The following is a 17,029-nucleotide window of genomic DNA, read 5'->3' as shown; positions in this document are numbered from 1 at the left end:
TGTGTGTGTGTGTGTGTGTGTGTGTGTGTGTGTGTGTGTGTGTGTGTCTGGCTGTTCCAGCCAGTGGTGTTTTGTCCATATTTTTTGGCACAGAGGAGGTAAGCAATCATTGAGTAGCCACTGATTTTTATAGCCTTGCATAAGAAGGAGTCTGGAGAGTGAGAAAATACTGGGGTTGGGGGGGATGAGGGAGCCAGTGCAAGGATAGAGGTGGCAGGAGGGGTGTGGGGGAGAGCTTTGTGTTATTCCACTGCCCCTCCCAGGCAAACCTAGCAGGAAGCGCAAGTAAGTGAACTTGGGCAGGAGAGAGCTTTTCTGGGCTTCAGGGTCTCACTATAAACTGATACAAGTGGCAAGGATCCTGTGCATTCTAAACTAGACTTAGAACAAAAGAACAGCCCTTCCTGGCGTTCATGTCACACGGTGCGCTCGCGCCTGGCTGCTGCGGCCTGTGCATCCTGCCTTCAGGCTTGCCTTTTTGTGATCTCCAGACTCCTCACGCTGTCCCTGTGGCGTATTTATGGCCTGAGACTCTGTGTTACACGCTGTTCCCATGGTCTTGTCCTCGGGCTCTCTTGTTCCAGTACACTCCACGCTCGCTCATCGCTGTTGTGAAATACAAGCTCTTGCTGGGACACGCTTGGTGTGTCCCCAGCCAAAGCAACTGTGTTCAGGAGGACACAAGCAAGACTATATTCGTCTCTTAATTTGCATATCAGCTTGCAGCAGGGATTCCCAAAGTGTGGTCTGAGCACCCCCCAGAGGCCCGTGAGAGCCTTTCAAGGGACCTAGAAAGTCAAAACTATTTTCCTAATAAGACAAAGACATTCATAGTGTAACATAATTAGGATACTTGTGTTTTGTTCTCTCATCACCTCCTATGTACACAGTAGTGTTTTCTGGAGACTGTATTACGTGTGATATTGCAACAGAGGGAAAGTAGCAGCAGGTTTAAGATATTCCTTCCATTAAACTGATATTAAAGAGGACCATAGTCATTTCTCTCTAGTACTTCTTGTTTTGAAAATAGAGGTGGGAAGACTAATTTATGGGGGGCAGGGGTTACAAGCCTGTACCGCCACTATGGAAATCAGTGTGGTAGTGTCTCAGGAAGCTAAGAATTTGTTTTCCTCAAGAGCCAGCTATATCAAGAACACTCTTGGGCATATCACCTGGAGATTCTATATCTTACTACTGAGACACTTGTTCATCCATGGCCATTTCTGCTCTACTCAAAATAGCTGGAAATTGGGAACACCCTTGACGTCCATCAACCAATGAATAAACAAGGAAAATGTGGTACATTTACACAATAGAATATTAGTCAGCTGTTCTGAAAATGAAGCTATAAGGTTTGCAGATAAACGGATGGAACTAGAAACAGCCATCCTGAGCGAGGTAACCCGGACCGAAAAAGACAAATTTTGGATGTTTTCTCTTATATGTGAATGTTAAAGAGGTTGGGAACCTAGTAAGGCGCCAGGGATAGAGGAGCTATCCCGAGGAAGAGGATGGAGAGAACGCTTCAATGATGCCCGGAGAAAAGAAGACTGCTTGCTGCATTTGCTGGTTTGCTGGCTACCTGGACAGCCGGATATCCTGACGACTGACACTGATGTTGCCCCAAAGAGAACAAGATGAACCTTCTTTCTCTCCTACCTATGGTTGGGGCGTTGGAAGGGAGGTCACAGCTTTAGGAACCCCCAAAGAGAGTTTAAAAACTGGCACCTACAGGTTAAAAAAAAAAACAGCCCCAACAAGTGGCACTCGACATGGTCGGTGAGAAACTCTATTAAAACAGATAAAAAAGGCTACACACTGATGTGAGTAAGAACTCACAGAAAGAGTGGCAGCATGCAGGAGACCTGCACAGGTGTAAGCCAGATGGGGTTCTATCATGGAGAGAGAGAGCTGAGCGCAGGGTCCCACCAGAAACAAGAAGCTGTTTGCAATGGATACCTGATTTCCAAGAGAAAATCAGTTTTCACTAATGGAGTGTCACTGAGCATATCAACCATACTCCAGGACAGGCCCCATGTCCAGTAGCTGGCCAACACAAAATAAACTCAATCCTATGTTTGTGGAGTTTTCATTTTGTTTTGTTTTGCGTTGGACTTTTTTGTCTTGCTGCTTTTTTTGTTTGTTTTTACTTTCACTGTTTGTTTGTTTGTTTGTTTGTTTGGGGTGGTTTGAGTGGTTTGGGTGGAGAGAGGGACAACATGAAGTTGGGTGGGGAGAGAGGTGGGGAGGATCTGGGAAGAGTTGGGAATCAAAATGCATGTGTCTGTGGGGGCTGGAGAGATGGCTCAGCATTAAGAGCATTGGGCCCAGGTTCAATCCCCAGAACCCGTGGCAGCTCAAAACTGTAGTTCCAGTTTTTATGAAAATAGAAGGTTTTTGTTTTGTTTTGTTTACAAAAATGTTAGCATGTGGAGCTAGAGAAATGGCTCAGTGGTTAAGAGCACTGGTTACTCTTCCAAATGACCTGGGTACAGTTCCAAGCACCCACATGGCAACTCACAACCGTCTGTCATTCCAGTCCCAGGGTATGGAATGACACCCTCTTTTGATCTCTTCAGGCACTGCTCACATGGGTACATAGACATACATGCAGGACATACACCCATACATACAAAATAAAAATAAATAAAAAAATTTAAATGTTAGCATTATATTTTTATAACTATACTTAGATGAATTTATAAATATTTTAAACCTTTGCATCTCAATTTCTAATGTAGTAAACATCAAGGGCTATAACCTCAGAATTTTAAAAGACGGACTTTCACAAGCCCGAGAACAAATACTTTGGAACCTTCTGATGCAGAAGAGCCACAGGATTGGAGTTTACTGTGAAATTTCAGTTTGCACACATGGGCCTGACAAGGCGTAGGAGTCGGGTACTTCCCCAAGTAAGTTCTGTCTTTCTGTCACAATTCTGTGGCAACCAGGTTTCAGGCACAAAGCAAGGGCTTCGGTGATTATTCTTCCCTCTCTGTCTCTCTTCCTGTCTCGTTCCTCAAGCCACACCAACCTGCTCTCCATCATCTGCTCTCCTCATTCAGGTTTCCAATCTCAGGACTGCCTCTTTCCCTTTGATATCGCACAGAGCAATCTCTCCTCGGTACTGGTAATGTGCTTATCTATGAGGAGAAACTTCAGACTTCTTTGAGCTCTAAACAATCCTGAGGCAGGTGTCAACTGAGCACACCCCACCATTCATACGAGGACTCTTCCCAACCACGAACCAAGCCAGCTCTACTCTAACAGGAGTGTCTGCTCGTGAGACCAGACACTGGTCTAGAAGTCATGAAGAAGGCCAGCCACAGCTGTGGGGGCAGATGCTGCAGATCGTGTCTTTGTAGATGCATTCCTCAGAGAGCATAGGTTAAGACCTACAGAGATCCCAAAGGGAGACACAGTTCTTGAGCTGGGAAGGCAAAGCCTATGAAAAAGGAATTCCCGCTCTTCCCTCTGCCATCGTGCGCTGTGTACCTGACTTGGCTTCTCACCATGTTTTCTCACAAGACTTTCTGGACCAAGGGATTCCTGGCCAAGAAACAAAAGCAAGATCGTCCTATTCCTCAATGGATTCGGATGGAAACTGGTAACAAAATCAGGTACAACTCCAAGAGAAGACACTGGAGAAGAACAAAGCTGGGTCTCTAAGGATTCACACAACGGCAACATTGAAGGTTTATACTGAACCATTATCATCCATGGATCCTACCAGATGGAGTTTGACATTTTTAACCTGGAGACTTGGTCATGTCTAAATTGGAGATGGGGTTTGTCCCATAATAAAATATAGAACCTTTGAAGGAAAAAAGGAAGGAAGGAAGGAAGGAAGGAAGGAAGGAAGGAAGGAAGGAAGGAAGGAAGGAAGGGAAAAGAGAAGAAAAAGGAAGTCCCCAGTGCAAACCCAATTTCCAACCTCCCTACCCTGCCCCACCCCACCCCTTTCTTGCTTTTCTACTGCCACTTAGATAGGCACTGCCTTTGGTATCCCCATCTGTCCTGGGTCCCTGTGTCACCAACATCGCTTCTTACTGGTCCTGCTGATGTGTGCTTAACCCTGAGTATTCCCATCTTTGTCTTGTTCGTTTTGGAACCAACTAAAGTCTGGTTCCTCAGAAATTCTATTTCTGCTCTGCCAATTAGGCTCATACAGCCATAGCTCTGCCCGAGGATATAAGTAGGTGTTTTCCGTGTGGTTGCTATAATCTCCACCCAGGGAATAGGTCAAAGAAAGAATGAGAAAGGACAATCTGAACCAGGAGGTGCTGGTGCCTGCCTCTAATCCCAGCACTCAGGCAGATAGATGTGAGTTCAAAGCCAGCCTGGTTTACAGAGCGAGGACAGCCAAGGCCACACAGAGAAACTGTGTCTCAAAAAAAAAAGAAAGAGGTTAAAAAAAAAAAAAAAGGATAATCCCCACCCAGAGAAAAGGTCAGAGAAAGCAGAAATTTCACGTTTTTCCTGTGACACCCACACAGCTTAGCACAGCACCTGGCCCACAATAGGACTAAGTAAATATCTGTGGGCGCATGAAATTGAAGGAGCGAATGAGCAAGCGCCTGTGTCCGAGAACAAATGAAAGGTTCCAGAGAACCGGTGCCTCGTGTTCCTGGGTGAAGTCTCTCTGGGAGAAATATCTAGCAAGGATACCTGGCAGCTTCAAAGACTGGTTGTGACCCCCCAAATTGGGGGTTGGGGAGGTCAGACGTGAGCTACAGCAAAAGGGATCACTGACTCAGAGCCCAGCAGTCCAGAAACACACCTACTCAGGGAATTCCATGAGACATTAAGAAAAAAAAGTATGGCTGTGTAAGTCCTAGCACAACCTGCAGTCTGCTAGGTGTCCCTCCTGGGAACCTGGTTCCTCAAAGCCCTTTTGGTGATACCTCAGCCCCCAGCAATAGTAGGCTTGCCCCTATCTTATCAAGGGCTGTATTTTAACAGGAAACAAAGGCATACTTAATCTCTAGCTATAAATACAGCATGAATTTTTTTAGTGAACACGGAAGGCAACTGACAGTTTGCTTGGGACCAGGAAATAAAGCGTGCCTTTGGAATAACACATGACAGAGCATAGTGAGTTCGTCGTCATGGAAATGGGGTCTAATTATAAGGCCCTGCCAGCTCATTCTCTTCCTCCTGTCATGAGTAGGACAGATATTAAAATGTTTGGCATACTCGGGTGTCTCCTCATAGACTGCTTATGCTTGGCTGGGGGATATCTATTGAGTTCAGCACAGGATGGGCCAGTGGTGCTTTCTCAGTGTTGATAGCTCCACAGGCACTGCCAAGTCCTCTTTCTGCAAGGCTTCGAACTGAGTGTTCCTGATCTGGTGAGCACAGAGACTGCCAACATCACGCCTCAGTGCAAATCTCCCAGCCTGGGCACCCTGGCATTTCTACTAGCTACATCCTGTGCTTAGGACGTTTCCCACGCTGCTAAAGAACACAAGGGCACCTACTTTCATAAATGAATGACTAGGACAACTAAAACCACGTATCAGCCCTCGCACTGTGACAGTGAGTGACTTCAACACCCCACTATCCCCAATAGTCAGCCCACGTGGAACTTTCTCCAAAATTAACCACATACTGCAGCACAAAGAAAGTCTCAACAGGCAAAAGAAAATTGAATTAACACCTTGCATCCTGTCTGAGTACCAGGTTAAAGCTAGATGTCAACGACAGAAAGCTTAAAACGCATGGAAACTATAAACACCTCGTTAATGAAAGAAAAATGGGTCAAGACTGAAATTAAGAAAGTTAAGGCTTTGTAAAATTGAACAAAAAAAATGAAAAGACAATGTATCCAAACTTATGGGACACAATGAACGTGGTTCTGAGGCAAGTTCATAGCACTAAGTGCCTAAATATTTAAATAAATAAATAAGTAAGTAAGTAAATAAATAAATAAATAGGAAGATTTCATACTAGCAACTTAAGTACACACCTAAAAGCTCTAGAATGAAAAGAAGAAATCACACCCAAAAGAAATAATCAAACTCAGGACTGAAATCAATAAAAACAAACAAACAAACAAAAAACAAAAACAAAATACAAAGAATTAATGAAACAAAGAGAGTTGATTCTTTGAGAAAATGATTAAAATTGACAAACTCTTATTTAAATTAACTAAATGGTAGAGAAATAATATCCAAATTAACAAAATTAGAAATGAAAAGTAAGATTACAGATACCAAGAAAATATAGAGAATCTTAAGAATATGCTTTAGAAACCTGTATGACAACAAATTGAAAAAACTAAAAGAAATGGATAATTTTCTCAATACATGCAACCTATCAAAGTTAAATCAAGATCAAATAAGCAATTTCAAAAGACCTCTAATGAAATACAAGCAGTAGTTAAAAGTCTACCAACCAAATAAACAACAAATAAACACTCAGGGACAAATGCTATTACACCAGAATTCTACCAGACTTTCAAAGAAGAGTTAATGACAATTATTTCTCAAATTATTCCACAAAATAGAAACAGAAGTAACATTACCCAATTCATTTTATGGAGCCACATTTACCCTGATACCCAAATCACCTAACGACCCAACAAAGAAAGACAATTGTAAACCAATTTCCCTTATGAACATAGGTGCAAAAATATTCAATAAGAAACTTGCACACAAAATCCAAGTACACATCAAAAAAGATCATCCACCGTGATCAAGTAGGCTTCATTCCAGACATTCAGGAATAGTTCAACATACATCCACAAATAAACATTATTAACCACATAAACAGACTGAAAGACAAAAACCACATGATCATCTCACTAAATGCAGAAAAGATCTTTGACAAAATCCATCATCTTTTATGATGAAAGTCCTAGAGAGATTATGGATACAAGGGACAACCCTCAATATAACCCTCAATATAATTATGGCAGCTTACAGCAAACCCATGTCCAACATCAACTTAAATGGAGAGGAACACAAAGAAATTCCACTAAAATCAGGATCAAGACAAGGTTGTACACTCTCTCCGCACCTATTAATATAGTAGTTGAAGTTCCAGCTAGAGCAATGACAGGTGAAGACCAAGGAGATATAAAGTGGAATCTTTCTTTGCAGATCATATGATTGTATACATAAAAACCTAAAAACTCTGCTAAGAAGCTGATACACCCTTTGAGCAAAGTAGCAAGTTAAAAATTAGTACACAAAAAAAACTTCCCATATACAAATGACAAACAGACTGAGACAGAAATCAGGGAAATGATACCTTTCACAACAACCCCCAAATAATACAAAATATATTGTGGTAACTCTTACCAATCAAATGAGGAAACTCATGTGATACAAACTTTAAGACATGGAAGAAGGTATCAGAACATGGAAAGGTCTCCTGTGCTCATGGATTGATGGATAGAATTACTATCATGAAAAATGGTCAACATATGAAAAACAATCTACAGATTCAAGATGATCCCCATCAAAATTCCAACACAATTCTTCAGGATCTTGAAAGGACAAATTTCAGCTTTATATGAAAAAGCAAAATACCCAATATAGCTGAAAGAAACATGAATGATAAAAGTCTTATGATGAGACATAAGCATCTCCAATTTGGAGTGTCCCACAGAGCTATGGTGATAAAAACAGCATCGTATTGCCACACAGACAGACACAGTAATCAGTGGACTCAAACTGAAGACCTAGACTTAAATCCACACACCTATGGACACTGAGTTGCTTTGTTTTTGTTTTTTATAAAGAAATCAGAAACACACAGGGGGGAAAAAAACAGAATGGAAGAAGAAGGTTTACCAACAACACATCCAACAGAGGGTTAATATCCAAAATATATAAAGAACTCAAAAAAACTAGATATCAAGAAAACAACTCAGTTTAAAATGGAGTGCAGATCTAAACAGAGAATTTCCAGCATAGGAAACTCAAACGGCTGAGGAAAGCTTAAGGAAATGTCCAGCATCCTTTGTTTTCAGGGAAATGCAACTCCCACGCCCGTCAGAATGGCCAAGACCAAAAGCACAAGTGACAACGCATGCCGGCGAGGCTGTGCAGTAAGGGTACAGTCATCCATGGGTGGCGGGAGTGCAAACTTGTACAGCCGCTATGGAAATCAGTGTGGCAGTTCCCCAGGAAGATGGGAAACAATCTGCCTCACGATCCCGCCGCACTGCTCTTGGGCATGTATACTAAAGGACTCCACCGAGACGCTTGCTCAACCATGTTCATTGCTGCTTTATTCATAGTAGCCAGAAACTGGAAACATTCTAGACTCCGTTAACAGATAAATGTGGTCCAGTTACACAATAGGATATTATTCAGCTGTTTAAAAAAAAAAAAAAAAAAAAAAAAAAGATGAAATTCGCCAGTAAACGGGTGGACTAGGAAAAAAAAATCATCCTAAATGAGGTACCCTGGACCTAGAAATACGAATATGGTATGTATTTATTTGTATGTGAATATTAGTTGTTAAGTCAGCGATAGAGTAAGGGGCTAGAAGGGAAAGATAGATCTCCCTAGGAAAGGAAAATAGGATAATTATGGGTGAAAGACTGAAATGGGAGGATCAAATGGGGAGGGGGAGAAAAAAAGGGAGACTAGGGAGGGAATACGAGGAAAGACATCTAATTTTAAGGGCCATTTGAGGAGGGGTATGGGCACCTAATACAGTAGAAGCCTCCTATATATATATATATATATATATATATATATATATATATATGTATGTATATATATAAAGGCAATCTAATTGAAGTAGCCAAATAATGGGGGACAAAGCGCTCCATCTGGACATCTGCTGTCACCAAATGAAGCTTCCAGTACTGGGAAATGGGTTATAGTCAATCAAGTTATTCGTCAACAGGGTTCCCATGAACCCTTTTGCCATCAGGGACTCTAAACCTCCAATACCATCAGTCCAGTTAAACACAGTTAAACAATCTCTCTTATAAGTTGCCTTGGTCGTGGTGTCTTTTCACAGCAATAGAAAAGTAAAAACAGAGGGAGAGCAGTGGTCATTCATATCTCTTCTATCTCCATGCCTGAGAGCCTATAAATCTACATCTGAGTAAGCAAAAAGCGTGACTTTACTAAATACACCATGCTAGTTAGTTTTTATTGTCAGCTTGATACATTTAGGAAAGAAGGGACATGAGAGAAGTTGCTGAGAGGACTCTCCCCGCCCCTGCCCCCCCCCCCCAATATATATATTTAAAAAGATAAGGCTCGAGGGTTTGGATGCCCACAAAGCCACCAGGGGGCACTCGAGGAACTTGCTGAAGGCCAGAGTGGCCTGAAAGCCAATTTGCTGGCTGTATCACTGGGGAGCTTGAAATGCCCAGATGAAGCTGGACTTCTCCCTGGTGCAGGCCAGATTCTGCCAACAGGAGGGAACGGGCCTCAGGAAGTCGTGCTTTGTTCCCACACTGTCCGGAAAAGGCCAAGGTGAGCTACCTTGTGTCCCATGGGAGGATTTGGTGTTCTCAGCCCTCCCACCTGGCTACGGTTTTCCCTTCACATCTGCTAGACAGCGGGGAGAACGTGCCTAGATGGGAGCCCCTTGTGGCCCCATCACTCTTGGGCTCTTTCTGTCTTGCTTGTTTTTTAAGGGAGGAAAGGGTTTATTTCAGCTTACAATTCCCTCAGGTCATACTCCATCCCTGGGGGGCGGGGGGGGGGGGGGGGTCAGGGCAGAGCTGACAGGAACCCGGAGAGAGAAACTGACATGGAGGAGCACTGTACTGCCTTGCTCCTCCCCTCACTCTCAGTTCATATTTCCATTATTAACTAAACAAAGGCAGCTGCATGAGAAACAATGTTAGACATCAGTTAATGCTGTGCACACACTAGGAAAATACTCCAAGATGGGATCCTTGGGACCCAGATTCTCTGTTTAGCCTTGCAAGTATCGCCCTGTACCTGGGCCTCTTTGCTAGAACTGAGGCAGATGGGACAGAAGCCATTCACAAAGTCTCCTTCGTTCTCGACTGGTTTTTCCTGGGGCTTGTATGCCCACAGTCTGCCTTCCCCTGGTGTTTTGTTTTGCAAGCACTCAGCTGCTCACAGTGATCCACCGCCTGACCATGTTAAGAAGAAGCTCTCAGAAACAATTCCTGGTTTTCCTAAGCTGAGTTGTGTGATAAAGTCTCTACCCACATCCTCCCCAAAGGTGACTCGCTCCTTGGTACAACTGTCACAAATTGACATCTCAGAGTTTGTGTTTAGGTAACCCTAAGTGTAATTAATAACAGCCCCAAAGCTCAAGAGTAGCGGTGTTGGTGATTTTGATAGCCAAAAAGACAGTACAAAGAGCTCTCTTTAGGAGAGGAGCCACAGTCACAAAACACTCATTGCAACGTTACTGCTTATAAAGTTATACAGTTACTAGATTGTGGTATATTGTAATTAGTTATTGTATGCTTCTTCCTTCATCTAATTTACAAATTATACTTTACAGTAGGTGTATATGAATACAGAAAAACAGAACATACAGGGGTTGATAGTCTGCAGCTTCAATCATCCACTGGGGGACTCCTGAAACGTATCCTCTATAGATGAAGAGGGGCACTATAGCTTCCTAGGGACCCTGTAACAAAATACTACAGCTAAGTGGCTTAAAACAACAGAAATGTCTGTCTGTCTCACACTGCTAGCCGAATATCCATCACGTGCGTGCGTGCGTGTGATTACACTTCTCTAGAGCTCTAAATCAGGCTTCCTCACTGCTTCTGGTGCTTATGTTCAGAAGTGTTTGGTCTTTCCTGAGATGGAAGATGGTGGGTCATCTTCCCTCCGTCTGCATCTTTTTTTATGAAGACACTGGTCATTAAATTGAGGCCTCTTGCCTCAGTGACCCTGGAAATCTCTCAAAAAAGACAACATTCTGACTGGAACTTCAACAGGTCTGTTAGGGAAATGGACAAAGTTCAACTCATAACAGGAACCATGTTTTTGGAAAAATGACTTCTAAAAGCCTGTGTTGATGAAGCCTCATGAATAAGGAATACTAGTGGGCCACAGCTCCCTGAGGACCCAAGGTAACATTTTAAATCTACCAGGTGTCATAACAACACGTGGACAACCATGTGATAGGAAGCTATGTGAGCGACTCTGGTGAGACTAACAGCATTATAAACCATTTGAGCTTCAAGACTCAGATGACTCAATTACTCAAGACTCATTTACATCAGGTAATTGGCTAATGCTAAAATGTAAACTGAGGCACAACCAAGTTTTAGAGCATATTTGAACACGCACCTGGGCAGCTCCAACACCAGTGTGGCCCAAGCACTTCACATGAAAACTAGGTCATCAGGGAGGCCACCAAGAACTAACCCATGAGGATGCCAAGCCAATGTTTAAACAGTTCCACAGATGTTTATTTGGTCTCTTCCCATTGGAGAGTCCCTGGTTATGTAAGGGGTTTTTGGGGGCTACTTCTGATTGGTTGAGTTTAAGTTTTGTTTTTCTGCAATAAGCAAATGCATACATAGTTCAGCTTATATACATTTTGCTTATGTTTTCAAACCACGCAAAGCTAAGGTTGTGTAGGAGGAAGACTATGACAGCTGCTTCCTTTTTAATGCTTTGGGGCCTGGCCTCTCTTTTGTACTTTAACACTATGGTCACCAATACAGAAAATCAAATCCAAGCAGAGAGAGACAGAGACAGACAGAGACTGTTGTACAAGTACAAAAAACTCATCATAGAGTTGCTTTTTATGGTGAACTCAGATTATCTGTACACAGTAAATGTTTACAAAGTCAGATTCCTTTTAAGGACCACAAGTATTCACCACATGCCAAAGGAGGCCCTTCCTCTGTTTGCCACCACCAGCGGGCCCATGGTTCTCTTGGGTTTCAGTCGGATTGCTTATGGCCCATCAGGCACTGGTCCCCACAGGCCCCACTTCAGTTCCTGCCAAGGCCGCTCGATGAACAGCGTCAGTGCCAGCCCACAGAAGAAGGTCAGCACACAGTGTCCAGAGAAGAGATAGAACTGTGGACAAAGAAGGCGCAGTGGACAGCTTACTCCACGGTCCCACCCATGTTTGGATCTGAGAATCTGCTGCCCCAATGCCACGAAGCAGAGCAGAGAATAAATGGTCCCAAACCTCAAGAGTTTACCCTGGGCTAAAGCCCCACCCCCTCTCCTTCAGCTAAACCAGAGAGCAGAGAAACTCTAGAAAAGAATGACACAGAGCCAGCTTCTAAGAGAGCCAGGTGTTTGCGATGCTCCTCCAGGCAAGAAGTGGTAGCAAGACAGCACCACGGGCCAGGCGCTCGCTCACCATGTTGGTGTCGGTGTAGTGAATGAGGGTCTCCTGCAGTCCGTTGTAGAGAATGATCACAATGGGATGTACGAGGTAGCAAGCATAGCTGATGCTAGCTGGGAGACTCCAGATGCCCCAAGAAAGCACACGCTTCACCAGGCCTGGGGGGAAGTAGTACAGAGTCACAGAGTCACAAGCCTGCCTTGTAATGGGAGTTTTCATTCCCTTAAAAACTCACTTACGTTACATTAACGTGGTTTTGTTTTAATCCCAAGTGTGGGACTTTAGTTTGTCCTTCGGTTTGTTCCACAGCTGAGAATTGCCTTGTGCAGGGGTGTGATCTTTGCTGGCCAGAGTTATTTGAGTTCTGAGGACTTTAAAGGGTATAAATACAAGAGCCTAGAGGGAGAAGGGGCGGTAGCTGGAGGGGGTCGATGGAGGCCGAGTTGGTGCATTGATTTGCTGGTTTGTTGGTGGTTTGCTGGTTTCCTGGACTGCTGGATATCCCAATGACTGAGATTGGTATTGCCCTAAAAAGAACCCGACAACCCTACCCAGCCAAAGGAAGTAAAGCGGTCTACATCCCCTTTCCCTTCTGATCTTCTTTTTCCCTACCTGGGGTTGGAGGATTAGAAGGGAGGTATAGGCTTTAAGGAACCCCCAAATAAAGTAGAGTTTGAAAAACTAGTGCCAAAAAAGAGAAACTAGTGTCGACTAGTCTCTGGTCTCTGGTATTACCTGCCACATTGCAGGTTTTCTCTTTTTAAAAGTGTGTGTGTGTGTGTGTGTGTGTGTATGGGTCCCTTGGAGGCCAAAAGAAGGTATTGGATCCCCAGAAGCTAAAGGTGGTTGAGAGCTACCAAGCATGGATGTTAGGACCAAACTCAGGTACTTCAACAACAAATACACTTAACTGCTGTGTCATCTCTCCAGTCCCTTTAGGCCTCTATTCTGTCTCTTGGCATCTCCCAGCCTTTTCCCTGCCAGTATTCTATTACAATGCCTTGCAAGGGAAGACTTCACCCTTATCTATTACTGGATCCTAAATATATAGACCATTGTATGGCACAAAACAAATATCCAAACACCTATGCAATTAAGTGAACAAACATGTAAACATTTAGCCTGGCCCCCAACCACTGATAACACCTGGGGTCCCTTTGGTGACTGTTTCCAGGAGGCCTGGGATACATGTGTTCAATCAGCAAGGGTGATTGAGACACCTGTTTTCTCTTCAAGCCTTGCATTCCCACCACATTGGCTGCGGCTGAGCAGCTCTCATCCACAGCCTAAATCTAAACTCATCCAATGAGGTCCCTGGAGCGCACAGCTGTCTTACTTCCTCCATGGCCCTCTTCCATGGCTTTAAGGATTCAGAGAGGTTTGTAAACAGATTTTTTTTTTTTTTCTGAGTAGTGCCTGAGTGGTGTTTGGTCGTACCTCTTTACCTCATTCCTACCTCAGGCCAAATAGAGAAAGGGGAAGAAATGTCACAATTCTTGAACATACCTATAATCAAGGGAAAGTTCCTTTCTTTCTATGCATGCCGTTCATCTGCTTGGCCCTCTGTCCATCAAAAGCCAACAGCATGAAAATATTCTCCTTGGTTACGGAAGAGGTCTAAGTGACTCTTTAGCCTCCTCCCCTGATAGAAAGTGGGGTCCGGGGTAGGTGTGACCAGAGCCTTGTCCTCTGTTACCACATTGCATCATTTTCTCACTGTCAGAGTTCTTGTCCAGCCTCCAAACTAGCCAAACTAGCTTTTCTGGGGAGACCCAAACCTTGGCCTTCAGGACCTACCTTAGTACATAAACCAACATAAAAACTGAAAATAATCTATGGGAGTTATTTATCCCAAAGATATAGACAAACTACGCTTCCCGGGTTGGTATCGAATATCCATCCCTACCTCTGGTGTACACCCTTGTATTTTAACTTTGTCACCCTCTGGAGTAAGGTGTGAGCTCACAAGCGGAGGCAGCGGCCCCTCCTACCTCCATAGCCTTCCTGACAGGCAAAGATGACCCAGCCCACAGCCGTGGCCCACAGGGTCCGATGGAGGGCCTGGTAGATGGCAGCAGGCACAGAAGAAGTCGGAGAGGTATCATCCATCATATATGCCAGGGCGACGACTACAAGCAGGCTCAGAAGGGAGAAAGTCCAGCCCAGCATGGCCTGCAGCTGAGGGGAACAAGAGGCATCCACAGCTCACAGATCACTGCACCCTATTGCACACGCTCACTTCTTTGGTGCCGTTTCTGTCATTTCAGATCTCAGTGTGTAAAACTCGATCACTACCGACTTGACTAAAATAAAATTTCAGCTTAGGGGTAAAGGATGTCTGTGAACTATAAGGGGATTCAATGATCTGGATGAGTAGCATGTGCCTATCATCCCATTGCTCGGGAGACTCAGGCAGGAGAACTATGAGTTCGAGGCCAGCTGGGTTACATAGAGAGACCCTACTACCTCAAAAGTCAAAAAGTAACTGTACAAAAATAAAAACGTCTTAAAAGGCATGTTGACTCTGCATGTTCAACTGTCATTCGATCATTATGATGCTTCCGTGCACATCCACAGTGTGCTTAGATCATATTAGCTCCTACTAGTCCCCACATAACCATCTCCCCTCCCTCGGGACACCTTCCTATCCCTGATGGTTGCCCTGCTACTCTTACACATTTACTTTTCAATAAGCCTCGGTCCATTCAGAGAAAAGCAGGGAGGAATGGAGGTGAGGGATTAAGGGTTTGTGGTGACAGAAGAGCCCTGCCCCTTGATTGTGGTGACATGTACAAATCTCTACCAAGCACAGCAATTCCCAGAACTACACACACACACACACACAGAGAGAGAGAGAGAGAGAGAGAGAGAGAGAGAGAGAGAAACGGGCAGTCTCAGGTCCACGGCTGAGATGTCAGTTCCTGGGGATGATAATATGCCATGGTTCCCCAGCACAGTCAGCACCTTAGGCAAAGTTGGTGAAAGGACATCCAAGACTGCTCACAGTTTGTTTGTTTGTTTTTTGTTGTTGTTGTTTTGTTTTGTTTTTAGCAATTTCTCCCAAATATATAATCAGTTCAAAACCAGTTAGAAGCAAACTTTTCCTTCCAACATTCCCTCCATTCCTGATGTCCTACTCTGTCCTTTAATCAAAGAAGATGCCTCCATGGAATGGAAGAGACACCATGGGAAGAGAAAACAATCTCCAGCTCGAAGAACAGATGTGAGGTAAATCCTGGCTGGTTTTAAGTCCTGCATCTTACGCCACATCTCTTGATCTCTTCAGACCCAGATCTATCTCCCAAGGCGCTCTTGCTTCTCTGTGCTCTAGCTGGTAGGGTGTCATGATGACTATGCTGAGGAAGCTGTCTCCCATCTTGACTCTGAGACCCACTTGAAACTCAGCTACTTGCCCTAACCTGGGCTGTGAAAGGAAAGGAGACTGTCATGGATTTCCCACTCTTTTACTTTGAACTAAGTCAGTCTAAGCCCCTCGCCCTTTGCTAATTCTTTGGTGTCAACAGGCCTGCAATGTCAAGAAACACAGCTGAGCCCATGCTGTCCCCCGCTCCTTGCCTGCCTGTCTGCTCACAGAATCCCCCCTATCTCGTCCCTGTAATGTCCAGCTTCCTCTAGTAGGAACCACAGTCTTTATTCTTCCCAACTGAGTTGCTTCTCCAGCTCTGTCTGCACTCCTAACTCCATGCCCCCGACCCCGACACTGGCCCTTGATATGGTCCCCAATGCTCCTTCTTTGTCTTACCTTTTCCCTCTGCTAATACCCCTTTCTCCTTGGAGCCTCATGTAACCTGGGCTGAGCTCAAAGGTCTCTTTGATGGTACTGTCTTATAATCTACAGCTGGACAATACATTTCCAGAGCGCTACAACACCAACGTGTAAAAGATATCTACCCTCTTCCATACATCCACCTGTCCTGGTGAATCTTTTTGTTTGTTTGCTGGTTTGTTAGGGTGATTTTTAAAAATAGGTTCTCATTATGTATCCCCAAGCTGGAGCCAGAAATCATTCTGGTCCTCCTGAGTGCTGGGATTACATATGTGCCACCACACCCAGAAAATACTATTTCTTAATGTTGCCATGAGTGCTACCAGATTTGCCAAGGAGGAGGGCTTCTTCTCTAAACCGTCTATGACAAAGCCGAGGCCACTGAAGGTCAGGCCTAGCGGAGGCCTTGGAGACAACAGTTGTGCCCCAATAGTGCAATTGGATTCTTGGTCCTTTGGCTGAGAAAGGAGAGCTGGAGTCTAGCTAGAAGAGTCCTCCTCATGCGTTAGCATGGACACACAACACAGGCAGCACAACGAACCCAGCAGCCTGGTTCTGCCTGCACTTGGCTTGGAAGAGCCAGGCCAGAGAGGCCACACCAATGCCAGCCAGACTTATGCCCTTACATGGAGACAAGGGGACAACATACCGTAGTTTTGAGAATGTTTGTCGGGCAGTCTGAATGCATGAACATGCTCAGGAAGAGGCCCACAAGGAACGGGCCGCACCGACAGTAAGGCTTGGTGTAATACTCTGAGAAATACAGCACAGTCTCATTTTCACTGGAAAACAACAAGAAAGCAAGACAGAAGCTCAGCTTTGAGCTGGGTGAGGAAAGGGGAGTGTCCTCTGAGATAATCTGCAGCTCTAGAGCCAGATTTCTCAGTGATGATCCACACACAGTGATGGTCTTGGCCCTAGACTCTAGAGCCTTGGGTCACAGCTGGTTTGTTTAAATGCTGAATT

General features: G+C 44.3%; 2 protein-coding genes across 2 annotated transcripts in view; one reads left to right on the top strand and one right to left on the bottom strand.

Moving 5' to 3' along the window:
* The first annotated feature begins 3,513 nt into the window (after positions 1-3,513).
* On the top strand, positions 3,514-3,669 carry LOC129688217 (60S ribosomal protein L39-like). The gene has a single exon (XM_055622996.1). The coding sequence runs from the start codon at positions 3,514-3,516 to the stop codon at positions 3,667-3,669; it is 156 nt and encodes a 51-aa protein (XP_055478971.1).
* Positions 3,670-11,794: 8,125 nt separating this feature from the next.
* Positions 11,795-17,029, bottom strand: part of LOC129688148 (O-acyltransferase like protein-like) — a 47,988-nt gene continuing 42,753 nt past the window's right edge. The window contains exons 12-15 of the mRNA XM_055622910.1: positions 16,713-16,845; positions 14,268-14,454; positions 12,292-12,434; positions 11,795-11,999 (exon numbers count right to left, since the gene is read on the bottom strand). Coding sequence (XP_055478885.1) covers positions 11,874-11,999; positions 12,292-12,434; positions 14,268-14,454; positions 16,713-16,845 — 589 coding nt within the window. The 3' untranslated portion in view covers positions 11,795-11,873. The remainder of the gene's footprint in view (positions 12,000-12,291; positions 12,435-14,267; positions 14,455-16,712; positions 16,846-17,029) is intronic.

Source organism: Psammomys obesus, unplaced genomic scaffold (assembly GCF_907164565.1).
Source record: "Psammomys obesus unplaced genomic scaffold, mPsaObe1.curated_primary_1811, whole genome shotgun sequence".
Taxonomy (NCBI): domain Eukaryota; kingdom Metazoa; phylum Chordata; class Mammalia; order Rodentia; family Muridae; genus Psammomys; species Psammomys obesus.
The sequence above is the reverse complement of the archived record's forward strand: the minus strand, read 5'-3'. Positions and strand labels throughout refer to the sequence as shown.

Coding starts and splice junctions, on each gene's coding strand:
- LOC129688217 (XM_055622996.1), top strand. CDS start 3,514: ATGTTTTCTCACAAGACTTTCTGGACCAAGGGATTCCTGGCCAAGAAA.